At 34.4% G+C, this 17,049-nt stretch overlaps 1 protein-coding gene across 4 annotated transcripts in view; it reads right to left on the reverse strand.

The window, feature by feature from the left end:
- The window catches only part of STXBP5 (syntaxin binding protein 5), a 169,614-nt gene that overhangs the window by 53,964 nt on the left and 98,601 nt on the right, over positions 1 to 17,049 (reverse strand). For all 4 annotated transcript variants that reach the window (XM_019425027.2, XM_019425026.2, XM_019425025.2 and 1 more), the window contains exons 16-19: positions 16,445 to 16,623; positions 10,770 to 10,895; positions 8,973 to 9,124; positions 2,176 to 2,241 (exon numbers count right to left, since the gene is read on the reverse strand). In XM_019425027.2, coding sequence (XP_019280572.1) covers positions 2,176 to 2,241; positions 8,973 to 9,124; positions 10,770 to 10,895; positions 16,445 to 16,623 — 523 coding nt within the window. The remainder of the gene's footprint in view (positions 1 to 2,175; positions 2,242 to 8,972; positions 9,125 to 10,769; positions 10,896 to 16,444; positions 16,624 to 17,049) is intronic.

Raw genomic sequence — 17,049 nt, forward strand, 5'->3', positions numbered from 1 at the left:
GAAGGCAAAAAAGTTACAAATGTGCAAAGAATAAGACAACTGGCCCAACATGGGTAGCAAAAATTACTATTAGCTATTTTAAAATGGACAAGTAGTGAAAGACACAGCTGTAAGAAAAAGTGTCAAAGGGTTAGTTTTCCAGAATTTTATTCTAGTTTCTACTGTATGTTTTAGTATGTATGCATGAGGGAGATCTATTTCCTGCTCTATGAAACACGTTTCAGGCACAACTACTATCTACCAAAATTTGATATGTTTTTTTGTGAAAGCAGTCTTTCCTCATATGCAGGAATGGATATAATTCTTCAGAAATTCTTATATCTTTCAGAGCATAATCAAAGACTAAACTAAATAAAGTTTTACATCTAAGATAAGAATTTGTGATTTATCAATGATTTTTTCAGTCACAATGTTTACTTTGCAGTTCAAACTCACTCGAAACAATACCCAGTATCATATCATCTGTATGTTAAAACTATACTGTCCTTTCACATGGACAAAAAAGCATAATATATTTGAAAATGTTCAACAATGTGTGAGTTCCTCAGGTACAAAAGGAGCTATTTGGAGGGTTTTTACTTTTATGCACTTTTTATATTTATATACTTATGAGATTTTAATATACTTAAATACTTACTTATAAATACCTCTTTTTGGTTATTCCAAACATATATATATACGTATATATATATATGTATATATATACGTATATATATATATACGTATGTATATATATATACACGTATATATGTGTATATATACGTATATATATATACATATACACACACACACCTGTACACCTGTTGAAAATTTGGCTTAGGCTAATGAGGAATATTAGTTTACTTGGGTTCTATATTACATGTCCAAATCATCCAATTTGGCTTACAGCCTTAACACATTGACAGTGGCATTCACATGGTCTTTGGAGAGAGAGGTGAGAAGACCAGAACAGTATTGTAGGTAGATGGACACAGAACAGCAATAATGAAAAGATATTATAATTCTAAATTCCAAATTCAGAAATCACTCTAGGTCTGTCAGATCAGAAATAGAATTACTTGCTCCATATCATTCAAAGTTTACTGTACCGATATCCAGACTTAACAGTAGGTGCTAACTATGTAATTCTGATGGCTCCATGTTTCAATAATGAGTGAATTTAATTATGAAATTTAAAGATTAAGAAAACCAGAAGGTGGATATATCTTAAGAAAAGCTATAACTTGTGTATTAGGAAAAGGAATTTCAAAAAGAAAATTATCACAAAACTTTTACAGTTCTAGGTTTAATAAAATGCTAAACTGAAACAGGAGGGAGTGAAGTAAAATGCACTTCTCAATATTTCCCATGCTTAAAATGATTTCTGATGTAGGAGAACCAGCTATGGAAGGATCCAAATCTATGTAAGAACTGTGTTACTTTATGCTAAGAACAATCTTTCCAGTACAAAGCTGACAAATATTCCCAGCCAAAATGATTTAATATGGTAGTTAAAATTGTGAAGTTGATCTTAGTAAAGACTGGCAAAGTTTCTACCCACTGAAAATAATAATAATTCAGGATCCTCTTAATCTTAAGGAGACTGAAAAGGTACCAAAAATTATGTTGCACTGAAATATTTATATATACATAGATCACATAAAAACCTATATAATATGGACAAAAAGGTATAATATAGCTATAAAATTATATCAAATACCACTTTGACCAAAAACAAAAACACATATGGCCTACAATTATTTTGTCTACAGTCACCACTGGATTATAAATGTTAAAAATCTTTGGTAATATTTAAGTGGACATTTTTCAAGAATTAGGGCACTATTCTACCAGATGATACCATGCATGCCTAGAGCAGAGACAAGGTTGCAGATTAACTAACCCATCTGCTCCAATGGTGAGGAGTAAAACATATTTTCTCTAAAAAAGTGTAAATATTAGAAAGCCAGTGAACAGCTATAGGACTCTTAGCAGGTAAGAGCTGTGGATTTTTGTCTAGTGCATTTCTTTTCACTTAATGAGAATGCAAAGAAAAGTTATGATTTTTAGAATAAATATGTAACACAAAAGTTTCTTATAGGTGTTATTTTAAATACTTATCTGTAAAAAGGAATTTTGATACACTACAATGGTTTCTATAGATTATAATTCTTAATAAAATAAAAAACAAATTACCAGAAGTTGGAGATTTGCAGCGATCCTCTGGGACTGCAGTCCCTTCACTAATATCACATAGACCTGCTAAAAAAAACAAAACCAAAATCCAAATCACAACACAAATTTATGTAAGAGCAGTTTCATCGCCTATTTACAGCATACATTTAACGACTGACCATTTTTAAAAAAGCAGATGACTGGAGCGTACTGGCCTTGATACCATTGTGCCTGTTAATCTTGAGACAGGAAATAGGAGCATTTGATATTAAATCACCTCAAAATAATACAGTAGTCATCAGTTAAGCAAAAAGAAAACTTCCAAGAGATAATCTGCTATTCTTCAAGGACATTAGACATAAAGTAGAACTTTGTTGAAAAACAGTAATTTGAGGGGCACCTGGGTGGCTCAGTCGGTTAAGCGTCCGACTTTGGTTCAGGTCATGATCTCACAGTTTGTGAGCTCGAGCCCCGCATCAGGCTCTGGGCTGACAGCTTAGAACCTGGAGCCTGCTTCTCATTCTGTGTCTCCCTCTCTCTGCTCCTCCCCCGCTCATGTTCTGTCTCTCTCTCTCCTTCAAAAATAAATACAACATTAAAAAAAAATTAAAATAAAAAAACTAATTTGAGAGTATATGATGGACTTATTGGACTTCTCTTGAGGGAAAATAAGTACTTGGTAATAAATTTGGTAATTTTTTACATCATAGGAACTCTCAACTCAAACCTCAAAGTGGTTTCCACTCAGTATGTCTCAAACACATGCCTTGAATATTTATGAGTAATTAAGAAAATATTTTGTACGTCCACATTTACAATATTTAAAATATTGTACATTACTCCTCTTATAGGACTATACCTCTTAATAATTAAACCATACATTTTTAAAAGGAGCTCTAAAGAAATACTTTCTTTTCATAGATGTATATGAATTACATAGAATTTATCTTAGGGGATGGCCTAAATTCTTGGGAGAAACTGTAACAAGGTATTTTATGCTGTGGACAAGAATTAAAAGACATGGTAACATGCAGAGTAAACAATCAATATGGACAGTAAGTTGTTTAGTGATTGGAATGAAAAGAATTCCTGAAAATTCTTTGAAAATTACAAACAAACACATGTCAAGAGTTTGGGATGGCTGGGCAACACACAAGGGGCTACATATCTAGACCTCAGAAATCAGGTATCATGTCAACATATGTACATGTGTGGCCAGTATCTACTTTTCCAATCTTTTGGTAAAAGACATAATGTCACAATCCAGTCACTAAGAAACCTTTTAGAATAACATTTTCAGAGAACATGGAGTACTGAATTGGGTTTATAAAAATGTTTTCTATTTTGAATTATATATTTTTCTTCATTAAGTAGGAACTGTTTGAATGATAACCACTTTTTTTTTTTCTTTTTACACTTTTTTCTTATTACACTAATTGTTCTGGAAAAACAAAACAAAACAAACAAAAACCCAAAACTAGTTTTTATACTTCAAAGATGATGGATGTAATAGGTATGAATTTAATCTTTGACAAAATATTTGTTTATATAAATCAACTCCTTTAAAAATGTTTTTAATATTTATGGGGACACGAAATCTGAAGCAGGCTTGAGACTCTGAGCTGTCAGCACAGAACCCTATGTGGGGTTTGAAGTCACGAACCACGAGATCATGACCTGAGCCGAAGTTGGACACTTAAACGACTGAGCCACCTAGGCAGCACTTTTCAAAATTGTTTAAATGTTTTATTTATTTTTGAGAGAGAGAGAGAGAGAGAGAGAGAGAGAGAGAGAGAGAGAGAGAAAGAGAGTATAAGTGGGGGAGGGGTGGAGAAAGAAGGAAACACAGAATCTGAAGCAGGCCCCAGGTTCTGAGCTATGAGCACAGAGCCCGAATGAACTCTTTTTGATAAACACTAAAACAGCAGATCTTTAAATAGTAGTGATATACAGAAACAATCTAAGTGTCCATCTATGGATGAATGGACAAAGAAAATGTAGGCTTTATAAAAATGTGGGGGATACACACACACACACACACATTCGCACACACAATAGATATATTCAGTCATAAAATAAAATTTTGCCATTTGTGACATGGATGGATGTCAAGGATATTATGTTAAATAAGAAAGAAAAACAAAAGTACTGTATGATATCACTTGTATGATACAGTGGAATCTAACCCTGCAGCCCCCCAAAATCCCCCAAAACAACAATAAAAAACAAGCCTATATATACAGAGAAGAGACTGGTGATTGCCAGAAGCAGGGTATGGAGGCTGGGAGAAACCGGTAAAGGCGGTCAAAGGTACAAACTTCCAGTTATAGAATAAATAAGAGATATAATACACAGCATAACTAGAGTTAGTGATACTATATTGGATATCTGAATGCTGCTTAAGAGTAGATCTTAGGGGCGCCTGGGTGGCTTAGTCGGTTAAGCGTCCGACTTTAGCTCAGGTCATGATCTCACAGTTCGTGGGTTCGAGCCCTGAGTCGGGCTCTTTGCTGACAGCTGAGCCTGGAACCTGCTTCAGATTCTGTGTCTCCCTCTCTCTCTGTTCCTCCCCCACTCATGCTCTGTCTCTCTCTCTCAAAAATAAATAAACATTAAACAAAATTTAAAAAAAAAAAAGAGTAGATCTTAAAAGTCCTCATTACAAGGGAAAAAATATTTTGTAACTATGCAAGGTGATAAATGTTAACTAGACTTACTGTGATCATTCTGCAATGCATACAAATATCAAATTGGTATGTTGCATGCCTGAAACTAAAATAATGTTATGTGCCAATTTTACCTCAATAATAGATAGTGGTGATAGTAAACTCTAATATACTCTAGCACTACAGTGAGCCTAATACTGAATAAAAATAATCAATTTTGAAATTTTAAGCCTTCCATTCATTCCATCTGGCTTAGGGTAAAAGTCAAAGTCCAACCCTACATTAATTGATATATGTGATCCTATGGTATATACTATGTGACTATGGTATATCATTTAGGTTTATGATTTCTACCTACCAATATCTTTATGGGTATTTACTCCGCTACCAGATGTAGTAGTTATCCTTTAAGGACAACAAGCATAATCATGTTATTCAGCATTCTATATCTACTGAGGCACACCACAGAAATTAGTATTAGGCTATAAATTGACCCACTAAATAGATACCACGGTTTAGTCCAGGGATTGGCAAATGTGAAGGCCTAGATTGGTTTTAGGGCCAGCTAAGCAAGGATGATGTTCTAATTAGCAAAAATAGCAGTGGAAGAGATTTGGCCCACGGACCATAGTTTGCTGACTCTGGTTTAATCAATCTTGCAATTGTCAAACTGAACTAGGTTGCTTCCATCTGCTCGGTTCATAAAAAATATACATGGAATTCTTTATCAAATATCTGATTAACTTTAGGAAACATTAGGTCAACAGGCTGCCATAAACCATTAATGTAGTTATGAGATTAAAAAAGTAACACTGATTTTTCGTACTGTTAGTGAATTCCTGTTGATTTCAATTGACAGTTCTATTTTCAATATGCACACAAGGCATTTCAATATGCACACAAATCATTTGAGAATTCTGACTGATTTGTACATCAAATTTAATGACTTATAACATATCTGACCTTTGAAAACTTGGAAACTGTTTACAAATTTTCTTCACAAATTCTCTTGAGATCTTTTTATTACTTTATTACTGTTCATTACCAAGCTCTGTCTTGCATACATAATGTAGCTTAGATTTTCATTTCTCTTCATTATTTTTCACTTTCCAGAAACATAAATAATTTCTCATTAAGAGAGTGTTGAGAAACAAAGTTATTTAGCTCTACCTTCTGCTTTTCAACTATCACTTCAACTGATCCCTAGAGTCCTAATCCTTCCTTAATTATATTTTCAATGAAACCAAACATTTTGCTATTTCCCATTTTTTGAAAACCTGCCTATATTCAACACAGTAGTTACTGATTTATGCAACACTTATTATGCATCCTTGATTATATCCCTCATTTCTTATATAGTGTTTTGTTTCTTACAACACACACATGCACAAAAATATCAACTAGTATTACTAGGCTCCATAGCTATTTCTCTTTTTCTATCCTACTGAGAATATTGAAGACTTGAAATTAACTACAACTTTGTAGCCCAAATCTTCATTTTCAGAGACACTTCTCCAAAACTTTTGAAAATATGTTTCCTAAAGTCAGGAACAGCTTCATCCCTCTAATTCCCTTCTTTATAATTATCAACTTCTAAGACTAAGTAACTTATTTCTCATGGGTCTATCACGTTCACATCACTATGCAGATCTTATTAGGGTTTAAAATTATATTCAGAACAGAAATTTCCCTTTTGTATCCTTCACGGAGTCAAAAAGTGGTCAGCAAAACATGACACATACTAGCCTGTTTCACTTTTGTTATAATTAAGACTTTCAGCAGACATACACAGGTGGTTGAAATACTTTATCACTACTTGCCCCTGTAACAGTCTCATAATTTTTATTATGAAAACACTGTACATATTTTAGTTATGGGTTCAACTATATTTTAATACAGCTGTAAAACCCTTAGACAGTAATGCCTATAAAATAATTTCATCACTGACACCTTACTTGTTATGAAAATGTATTAGAATCTACTAGTATTAAAACATTTTTCCAAACTAATCTTTAAAAAAAATAGAAGAACCTGGTGGTATTTGGGCTATACTTCCAGAATATATTATAAAACACACCTTTTTTGCAAGAATATATGTTTTATCAATGCAATTAAAGAATTTTAGTATCAATTATTTCACATTTAATTTTATTTGAAATATAAATAATTACAGTATTTTAGAACTAAGGCATAAATATCCTTAAAATGTTAAATCACATTTTAAAATAACTTTCTTTTAATTTTATTTAATACATAATCCTAAATGTTATTACTGCTGAGCATAAATAAGTATCTTAAGATGACAAAAGAAAAATTCGAATTGTTCTCCTGTGCCTAAACATCTAACTCTTCAATACAAATAGAGCAAATAATAATATAAATAATATTACAAGATTTACTCTAGAATAAGATGCAACAGAATTTAAGAAAGAAATATTTTTGAAATCAGATGGTAAAACTGGTTTCTATCCTTGGATTAGTTTAGGTATTTAATTTCTGGAAATTTTATGAAACTATGATGTGGTATCAGGAATAAGATAAATGAATTTTAGGAGCAAGTTTTTACTTGCTCTGTGGTAAAACTGCCAAAAGTACTTGTCTTCTCTACCATGACAATGTTTTAACTTTCTAACATTATAAATACATATTAGTCTAAACTAAATATTAGTTTCTTTTGCTTTATTAAAAATACTGGATTCGGATGCAAACATTTCAATGGCTATTTTCACATACATATTATAGATGAATTTAAGTAACGAGGACAAACATTTAGATATGTAATTTAGAAATATAATGCTGTTAAAAGCTCTTTTAAAAATAAATGAGAAAAAATGATTTTACATACAACAAACAAACATGCTGTGACTTAACTGATATGGAATAAATAACTTACTTAAGGAAGAACGGAGTTTTTTCACAGATTCAGAATATAAGCTAGAAAGGCCGCACATGCAAGAAGTCACAATCAGCCCACCTTAGTGAAGCAATGAAAAGCGAAGAAGAAAAAAAAAAGGAGACAAAGATACTAGAATGGTATGGTTGGGAAAATTTCTGAAGATAACGCGAGACAAAATGATCACACACAAAAACAAAAATGGAAAAGAAAGTTCAACCATCAAGCTAAAGTGACAGTAAGGTCTATATCTCACCACCTTTTTCTTCTTCTGTCACGAACTGTGATAAAGGTAGCATTAGCTAATTATGTCATGAGAGAAAATGAGAAATGAATCTCAGGGAGAATTTTAATTCGGAGAGACTGAGTTATAAGTATATACGTGAGCTTCCCAGTGTTCCACTGCACACTGGCATTCTGCAAACAGGCTAAGTCAGCTAGAGATACGGCTCCCCTTAATCCCTGGTCCAGTGGAACAGGTCCTGAGGAGACTGGAACCTGTAGGCCAGTAATTGCTGCAGGCCTCACTAATATACCCCAAGTGCTAGAGATCCAATACTATGGGGGTAAAAAAAAGTGCGGGGGGTGAGGAGTACTGGTATAGATAACCAACCAGACATATGAAAACATTTAAAATTAGACTACTTATGCAGAAAACACAAAAGAGTCCTAACAAAGAGAATTCTTAATGGGTTTGGGTTTGCATTGAATCAAAGCTACCTAAAACACTGTATTTTCATAGAATTCAAATTCACTTTTGCATTTACATTTTTTTCACATAGGAAATGCTCCCTCTAAATTAAATAGTTGGAACAATGAATTTTTGGTCTCACAATACCAAGTAATAAAAGGGGCAAAACTTTGAAATTAACTTTTGTTTCACAATAATGAGACAAATTTTCATCTCATAATTTAGCTGAAGAAGCTTGCTACTGTGGTTCTTTCCCAACATTAATTAAAATCCTAAAACAAAAGCAAAATCTAATAATAATACAAAACAAAGAAGGCTCTAAACTTTTACTAGTTTTTGACAGTTTATATATATATATAGACTAAGTCTATATATATATATACTTATAGACTAAGTCAGACAAGTATATATATATATACATATAGTCAGACAAGTATATATATATATATATATATATATACATATAGACTAAGTCAGACAAGCTATTTATCTCACTGAAGTACTTATAGTCACAGAAGTAGCTTTAGTATTTATAGAAATCCTAAAACTCAGGGCTTTTTCTTTATACCTCCTGAAGGTTGTCGAGATTTACGAGGAGACCGGGGTTCTCTCCGATAAGGATCATTGGAGCCATATAATTCAATAGTGCCCAGGTTGAGGAGTACTGCTTTCTGGAGGTAGTCTACCATAGCAATGCCATTACAATTGCCAAAAACTACCCTGGGAATAGGAAAAGAGCAAATACTTTAGCATAAACAAGTATGAGGATACATACTTGTAGTCTTGAAGGCTGAAAAAGAAGAAGGATGGGTTTTTCACAAAATTCCTCTCTGAAACTGCAGACTATCAGAGGCATGGAAACACAGGTTACACATTACATATGCCTTCTCATGGAACTGTACAGATCTTCTGCAGACATTAATGATTACAAATCAACATCATTAAAAAAGAAGTTGGCATAGGAAGTGAAACATGATCATAGTCATAAATCCCTATCCTAGGAAATGTGACTTTTTTTTTTTTTTTTTTTGACTTAAGGGCATTTTGAGCAGCTCAAAAGTTGTGATAATCCCTACAGTCAGAATAAAACTAGAAAGCATTAAATCTTGGAGGTCTCCCTTTGGAGTATTCCAAATACCTTCCCAATTATAAGTCAGGACCTACAAACCAAACAATTATGAATAAAGAAATTTTACTCTTTTAAGATGTCTTAAACCAGGAGTTGAAAACTGAAATGTATAGAGGGAGGGGCTCTGTAAGTAACACGAACGGGCCAGACAAAGGCTGGAGTGAACTGGAGAGTGTATGACCCATCTAAAGAGAAAAAGCTTCAACTCCATTTCTGCTGACGACTGTTAAGGAGGAATGGAGACATGGGCCAGATGATCAGGTTTTTCAGTTGAAGTTCTAAATATGGATTGCATAGTAAATTATCTTGGCAAGTAGTTCAAATGTCAAAAATATACAAAAAGGGCTAAATGCAAGGTTAACTGTGAGCCCAATGAGCCTGTGATCAACTGATGTGCAACTTCCTTTAAAACTTCCTACTAGTTATTTTTCTTATTCCTTCCTTCCTTTATGGTTGTGGGCAGTGAAATATTAACAAGGAGAGGTTTGTGTTCTTATATTGTGGGGCAGCAAACCAAAGACATGAGAGAAAACCAGCTCAGACTATAGTCAATTTTAGCTAGGTATACATCTGCAAGAGACAGACTGAGTGATGACAGAGGAGGAAGAAGAAAGATCAATGAGTCCCTAGGACTAGCATCAAGGAGACCCACATACCAGCAAATGGCCCTGGGACTGCACAGTGAATGTGTGGCTTCTCTGATACCACAGTGCTGATTTTAAAAAAAACCAAAAATACTCTATGAGTCTACCAAATTATAGTAAAAAGTAAGTCTAATTAATACTAAATACTTGAAGGCATGAATTGATAATACACCTGCAGTATAAATACTTCAATAAACTATTACTATGCTTTTACAATTTATACAAGTGAACTTTGAAAGTAGCAAGAAGACATTATATAGGTTTGATTCAACATTTACAGAATCAGCTTAGCACAAAGTCTTCTGAGTTCATGTTGTTAGACCTCCATTATGCTGAGTATTAATAAGGAAATCATTTCTGAGAGTAGAGCCAGGAGATGGTATATTGACTTCAAACCTTTATCCCAATTCATTAGGAAGCAGTATAAGCATACTCAGAGTAAATTATCTGAAACAGAATTATATTCCAAACAAATGCTGAATTTGATCTGAAATTAAAGTTATACAACTTTTTAATTGATGCTATAATGAAGATCATCTTTTCTATTTTTAAAAATAAAAGAATGTATGAGAAACACATAAATTATACTCACAATCCATAGGAAGAATTGACTGCCAGGCTGGTTATTTGTTGTGGTGGTTCTCCACTCACCCACACCAACTGAATAACTAGTTCTGTCTGATAACCTGGAGACTGTTTAAGTGGTGAATTTTTAACTCTGTAATAAAGGATAATATATTACCTTTTAACCCATCTTCAACTATCTTATTAGCTCATGTAGTTATAAAGTCATGCATAAATAACTATACAAAACATAACTTTATATATGAAATTGTACTACACACATGAAAAAAAAAACGAATCCTGTTCTCTAGAGGCATTTAATGTGGTTAGAAACAAAACCCGTATGTGAAAACAAAAATAAGAAATCATATGTAAGTTCCTATTATAAATTCAGGGCTTAGAAGTGGGGAGGGAGAAAACAAGAATGAGTAGGAAGGGAAGGAGAAATGGGGAGAAGAATGAGGAGAACGAGAAGCCCAAGAATTAACAAGAGGGGGAAAAAAATCCAGTTAGAAAAAAAAAAAAAAATGGAAGTTAGAAAAGTACCTAAAAAAGCGGGGGGGGGGGGGGGGGGGGGAGTAAAAGTAGACTTAAATATATAGGGCACCTGGGTGGCACAGTTGGTTAAGCGTCTGACTCTTGATTTCAGCTCAGGTTATGATTTCACGGTTTGTGGGATTAAGCCCTAAATCAAGCTCTGCACTGACAGCAGGGAATCTGCTTGGGATTCTCTCTCTCCCTCTCTCTCTCTGCCCCTCCCTTGCATGCTTTCTCTCTCTCAAAATAAATAAACACTTAAAAAAACATAAAATCAAGCTGTAAATATATGGCTTAATTAAAAGTGGCCAAAACAAAATGAGTTAAATGAGTAAAAAAAAAAAATTGTGAGAAATTTATTTTTGTGTGCATGACACTTTAACGATTAAAAAAAAAAGTACTCTTTGAGTTTTGATTGCAGACTCTTTCCCCAATAATTACTGAATGGGTGTTCAAAATATATTGCTTTTGCAAACATATGCAAACAAGGAGGAAACCCTTAGTCAAAGATTAACAAGTGTGGAAGTTTGTCCACAGTGGAAGTGTGTGTAGTAACAGTGAGAAATCTGTACAGCAGGATAGGCCAGGGTGAGAAGTTAGAGGGTCTTCAGCGCCTCACTGCAAAAGTCTGATATTGGTAGAAAGAACTGAGGGCTTTTGAAAAGCTAGCATTTAAGTCCTGGCTCTGCCATTTTCCAACTATCTTCTTATCTAAAAAGTGGGAATATTACTACCTAATCACAGTACGGAGACATTTTGAGTGGCTATGAAAGAGCTGTCAATGGTCAAATTACACAAAAGTAATATATTTTTATTATTTTAAGGAATTAAAAGCCAAATGAAGGTTTATAAGAAATACTTTGGAAAGATTAATTTGGTGGAAATTTACAAGATGAAGTAGGGTCGGAGAACAATTAGGAAGTACCTGTAATTCTGAAGTAAAACAGTAAGAAAAAGGTAGATTTGGAACATATTATGAAGTAAGAATTGAAAAATGCTTCTAAACTCCATGAAGGCAAAAACCCTGCAGTTACTTTTTACACTAGCACAGAAGAGGCGCTCAATATTTACTGAATGAATGAATGAGCTGAAGGTTCATCAGAGGTAGATCACGGGAGAAAAAGAATACAGAGTGATCGTAAGTTAAGGAAAGGAAGGAAGGCATGAAGGAAAGAAGGAAGGAAAGAAGAGGAGAGAAGGAAAGAAAAAGAAAAGAAAGAGAAAGAAAATAAAATGTCAGAATGAAGAGCTACTTTTACAGGAATATGCGGTAAGTTTGAGGTGATGGTAGGATTTTCAAGTGAACTACTAGTAAAAAAACAAATGTATTCCCAAGCTTCACTTTATTGAGTAAATTCATACAAAATTTTTTACAGTACTTGTTACACACATGTCAGGGGGAGTGAGGGAGTGGTTTATGAGTCGGAGACTTTCTAAGGCATACGGTTACTTAAATACCATACCTTTAATACGCGTACCAGGAAACTTCAAGTGGATTTGGAAGATGACATTTTTTTTTCTTTAATGTAAGTAATTTATTTTTGTGGGTGATTACTATTTTAAAAAAAACCTACTTTGACTTTAAGGTGAGAACATTTTTTGATTGCTAAGACTCCTCCAATAACTGCTCTTGTGAAACTTAAGCAAAGCCTGGTTACTTCAGCAATTTTTGAGGCTTCTGCCTTGGAGGGACAGTCTAATGGAAGAAGGAAGGGCAGAAAGAAAACTACGCAATGTTAAATCTCCTAATACCAATCTCAGAGGTAAGGATGCCTTTGAGTCATTTAGTTGATACTTGTAGTGAAGAAGACCGTCACCCCTGGCCTTTAGGGTGTGTTAGCCAAATTTTAGGGTAAACATGAATCACTGAGGGTCCTCCAAATATGAACCAAGTTACAGTTGCTTTTCCCTATGCAAAGTCTGTAAGGCAATACACTCGGAACTGTATGCTGGCTGAGGCACAAGTTCTGGCTTTTCTCAGGGACGTACCCCCTAATCAGTGGCAGCCGTCCATCTCGAGATAGAAATGAAGACACAGTATTTTTCTGAATAGAAGATTCTGAGTGTGTTATTTTCTCCTTATATGAATTAGGTAAGCTTCAAAGAAGTCAAACCTAATTACCTCATGCCGGCAAATTTAATATGCACATTAAATTAGAACCTCAAGAGCAGAGCAAGCATTCACGGATAATATTACAAGTGCGTATATGGGCACATTTAAAACTTCAGTGATAAAGACACACAGAATTCATGGAATTCTTAAATTACTTACAAGAGACCAAAAAAAAAAAGTTATTAAGCAAAAATAAGCCAAGCAAGCCTGCTACAAAATCCCTAATTGGTAAAAAATTGGAAATTGGATCAAGTAATGACAGGATAGGTTAGATTTAAAAATGCAAAATGAGGGGTGCCTGGGTGGCTCAGTTGGTTAAGCGTCCAACTTCAGCTCAGGTCATGATCTCACGGTTCGTGGGTTTGAGCCCCACTTTGGGCTCTGTGCTGACAGCTCAGAGCCTGGAGCCTGCTTCAGATTCTGTGTCTCCCTCTCTCTCTGCTCCTCCCCCACTCATGCTCTGTCTCTCTCTCAAAAATAAACAAACATTAAAAAAAAATTCAAAATGAGGGAAAAAAATGCAAAATGGGGATGGGTGGGTGTAACATTTTATGTCTATAATGATTACATGCAAGTTATTTTAATGATTTTAATATATGTAAATTAAGGTTTACTTTTTAAAGACAAGGGGTTGAACCTTTGTGAAAAGCTCCATAATTTGTACAAATGTATTTTAAATGTCAAAATAATGTTTGGAGGCTTTGCAGTTTCAATTGTTTATCTGCTTTGACAAATAAACCGCAAAAGTACAATTAAAATACTAAAAACATAAAATTTTATTGGTAAAGGGAATAAATCAAATAGCTTTTAAAATGATTCTTCAAAGGAACAAGTACATACAAAAACATTTTGTATAAAAGACAAACAAAAAACTCGGGGCACCTGAGTAGGCTCAGGATAGCTCAGTGGGTTAAGGGTCCAACTCTTGGTTTCAGCTTGGGTCATGATCTCACAGTTGTGAGTTCAATCCCTGCCTGGGGCTCTGTGCTGACAGTGTGGAGCCTGCTTGGGACTCACACTCTCTCTCTCTCTCTCTCTCTCATGCTCCCTTTCTCAAAAATAAATAAACTTTAAAAAGCAAAACGAAACTCAGTATTAGTTATTTTAGTATCAGTTTAGTTAGATCTCTGACATTTAAAAACCGAATTTTGGGACTGTGGACAAAAACAACGTGAAGTTACCAGAAAACTATTAAAAAGAAAAAATGAGGTATAACTCAAATTGCCTCCAAAAGCACTAGTGAATATGTCGATTTTAGACAAAAATCTCAAAACTCTGCCACCAAAAAGGTTACCAAAATAAACGTCAAAGACAAATTGCACTATACAGGCTTATAAGACTTATATTTAATAAAAGTCTGGAGAAATACACATTAAAATCAGAAGAGCATTAATAGAAATTTTACAAGTTTAAGTTTAAAGCAAAATAGTACTGAAAAAGTAAAAGGGAAGAATGTAGAATTCTGTATTTCCAAGTCTCATTCTAGTTAAACATGTGCCAGAACCGCAGCAAAAAGGAATCGTGTGCATGTATGTACATGAGAAAGAAAAAACGTGAGGCCTTTCTAAGAAATGCAGTTGCTTAACCTCGATGCCTGTATGTTTTCGATCAGATCAGCATTTCTCATTGCTGGCATCCGCAGCCTTCTGAGCTGGAAAGTTCTCTGTTGGGGGCGCTGTTGTGCGCACTTGAGCATCACCACTGGCCTGCATGCACTAGATGCAACAGCACCCTGTTCCTACTGTTGTGACAAGTAATAACGGCTCCAGATATTGCCAAATGCGTGCAGAGGAGCAAAATCATCCCTTTTGAGAATATTAACACGAAACACATAATCTAAAATTTATATAAACACATAAGGTATAATTTTTAAAAAGTCTATACATTTTAAATGATGATGATATAAAAAAAATCTGCCCTATGTTTGGGGTGAGCGCATTTTTGGGTACCAAGGCCTTCTCCATAGTAATTCCTTCACGAAGCGAAGAGACGCTGGCAGATCTAAAACAAAACCAGGACAAACCTGGTTCTTTCAACTGACGTAAATTATCTCTCAGCAGCCATCTCTACCTTGAATCTACTAATCTGGGCTTTGGCTCAACTCTTACACTGGATTTTTGTTTACATTTTCCACAACGACACTCATTACCCTAACTGACTTCTCTGTAAATGTAATTAATCACAGTCTTCATAAAATTTTTCAGTGGTCTTAACTCTTTCCTCATTGTTTTATTTCTCTGCCATATTTAAGGCCCATACCCTTGAAAAAGTTAATACTCAGTAATATAAATTAGATAGAAGAAAAGAATGTTTTATCTAATTTATTCCTATATAAAAGCAAAATGTATTCAAATCTGGAATGCTACAATAAAGGCATTTAAATAATGATACTGTTGTGCTACACAAGATTCAGAAATACAAGAAAATGATCACAAGAAAACTGAATCTCTAAATATCAAAAAAACAGAATTTTCAGAGTGGTGGAAAGCACTCTAAATACACATTTGAGGGGCGCCTGGGTGGCTCAGTCGGTTAAGCGTCCGACTTCGGCTCAGGTCATGATCTCGCGGTTCTTGAGTTCAAGCCCCACATCAGGCTCTGTGCTGACAGCCCAGAGCCTGGAGCCTACTGCAGATTCTGTGTCTCCCTCACTTTCTGCCCCTCCCCCACTCATACTGTCTCTCTCTCTCTCTCAAAAATAAATAAGCATTAAAAAAATTTTTTTTTAAAATATACCTTTGATCTACCTATGAATCCAAACTAGAAAACATCCAAGGATTTGGAGGATCGAGCTGCATACACAGGAAAGATCCATGCTGTCCTACCAGTATTGTTTACAGATCAAATCTTAGCACTTTAAAGACAAAATCACAGAATTCAATCATATTCCTCTTGTTGCCACAGAAAAAGAAATTGGATTAACCACAGCAAAACAAAGAAAGAAATGTTATGTCATTTTTCTCTATCACAGGAAAATATTATTCTAGTAATGTTTATAATTTACTTAAACGAAAAAGTAGTTTCCAAAACATCTGCATTTTTTTATAACTTACTTTAAACAAGGGACATTATCACGAAGTCCGTCAGATGAACTGCTACTGGTAGAAGGATGAGACTGAGGAGGAATGGGCTGAGGAGTGGCGCCCCCCACAGGTGTCGGCAGAGGTGGTGCCTGTTCACCCTCGGGGGATTCCACATCACTTATCTCATATAACAATCGAACTTCAAGCATCTGTTATAAAAGAAAGACAGTTCACCTACTACTAATAATTATTCACTTTATTACACTTCACACTCATACACACATACACTTCAGTGGAAACATGTTGTAAGGGTAAAAATTTAGCCACGATTTCTAAAGGTAAAGATTTAGGAAAGAAAAAAAAAAATGTTTCTGACTCAGCGTTTCAAAAATGATTGTGTGTGTGTGTGTGCGCGCGCAAGAACACACGATGATTTTAGAATTCACAGCATGCCTGTTAGTACCAAATTAGAGTATGCTCATATTCATATTAACTTTCCTTAAATGAAACACATAATATACATAAGGCTTTAAATGCTCACTAAAAAGATATAGATTAAAATACACTATTTTCCACAAAAGACAGATGGCAATGTAAACACTTAAGTGTTTTTAAAAATTCTAGAAAAAAACGAC

The sequence above is a fragment of the Panthera pardus genome, unplaced genomic scaffold (assembly GCF_024362965.1).
Source record: "Panthera pardus isolate Hobbes unplaced genomic scaffold, ASM2436296v1 HiC_scaffold_17, whole genome shotgun sequence".
In the NCBI taxonomy this organism is placed as follows: domain Eukaryota; kingdom Metazoa; phylum Chordata; class Mammalia; order Carnivora; family Felidae; genus Panthera; species Panthera pardus.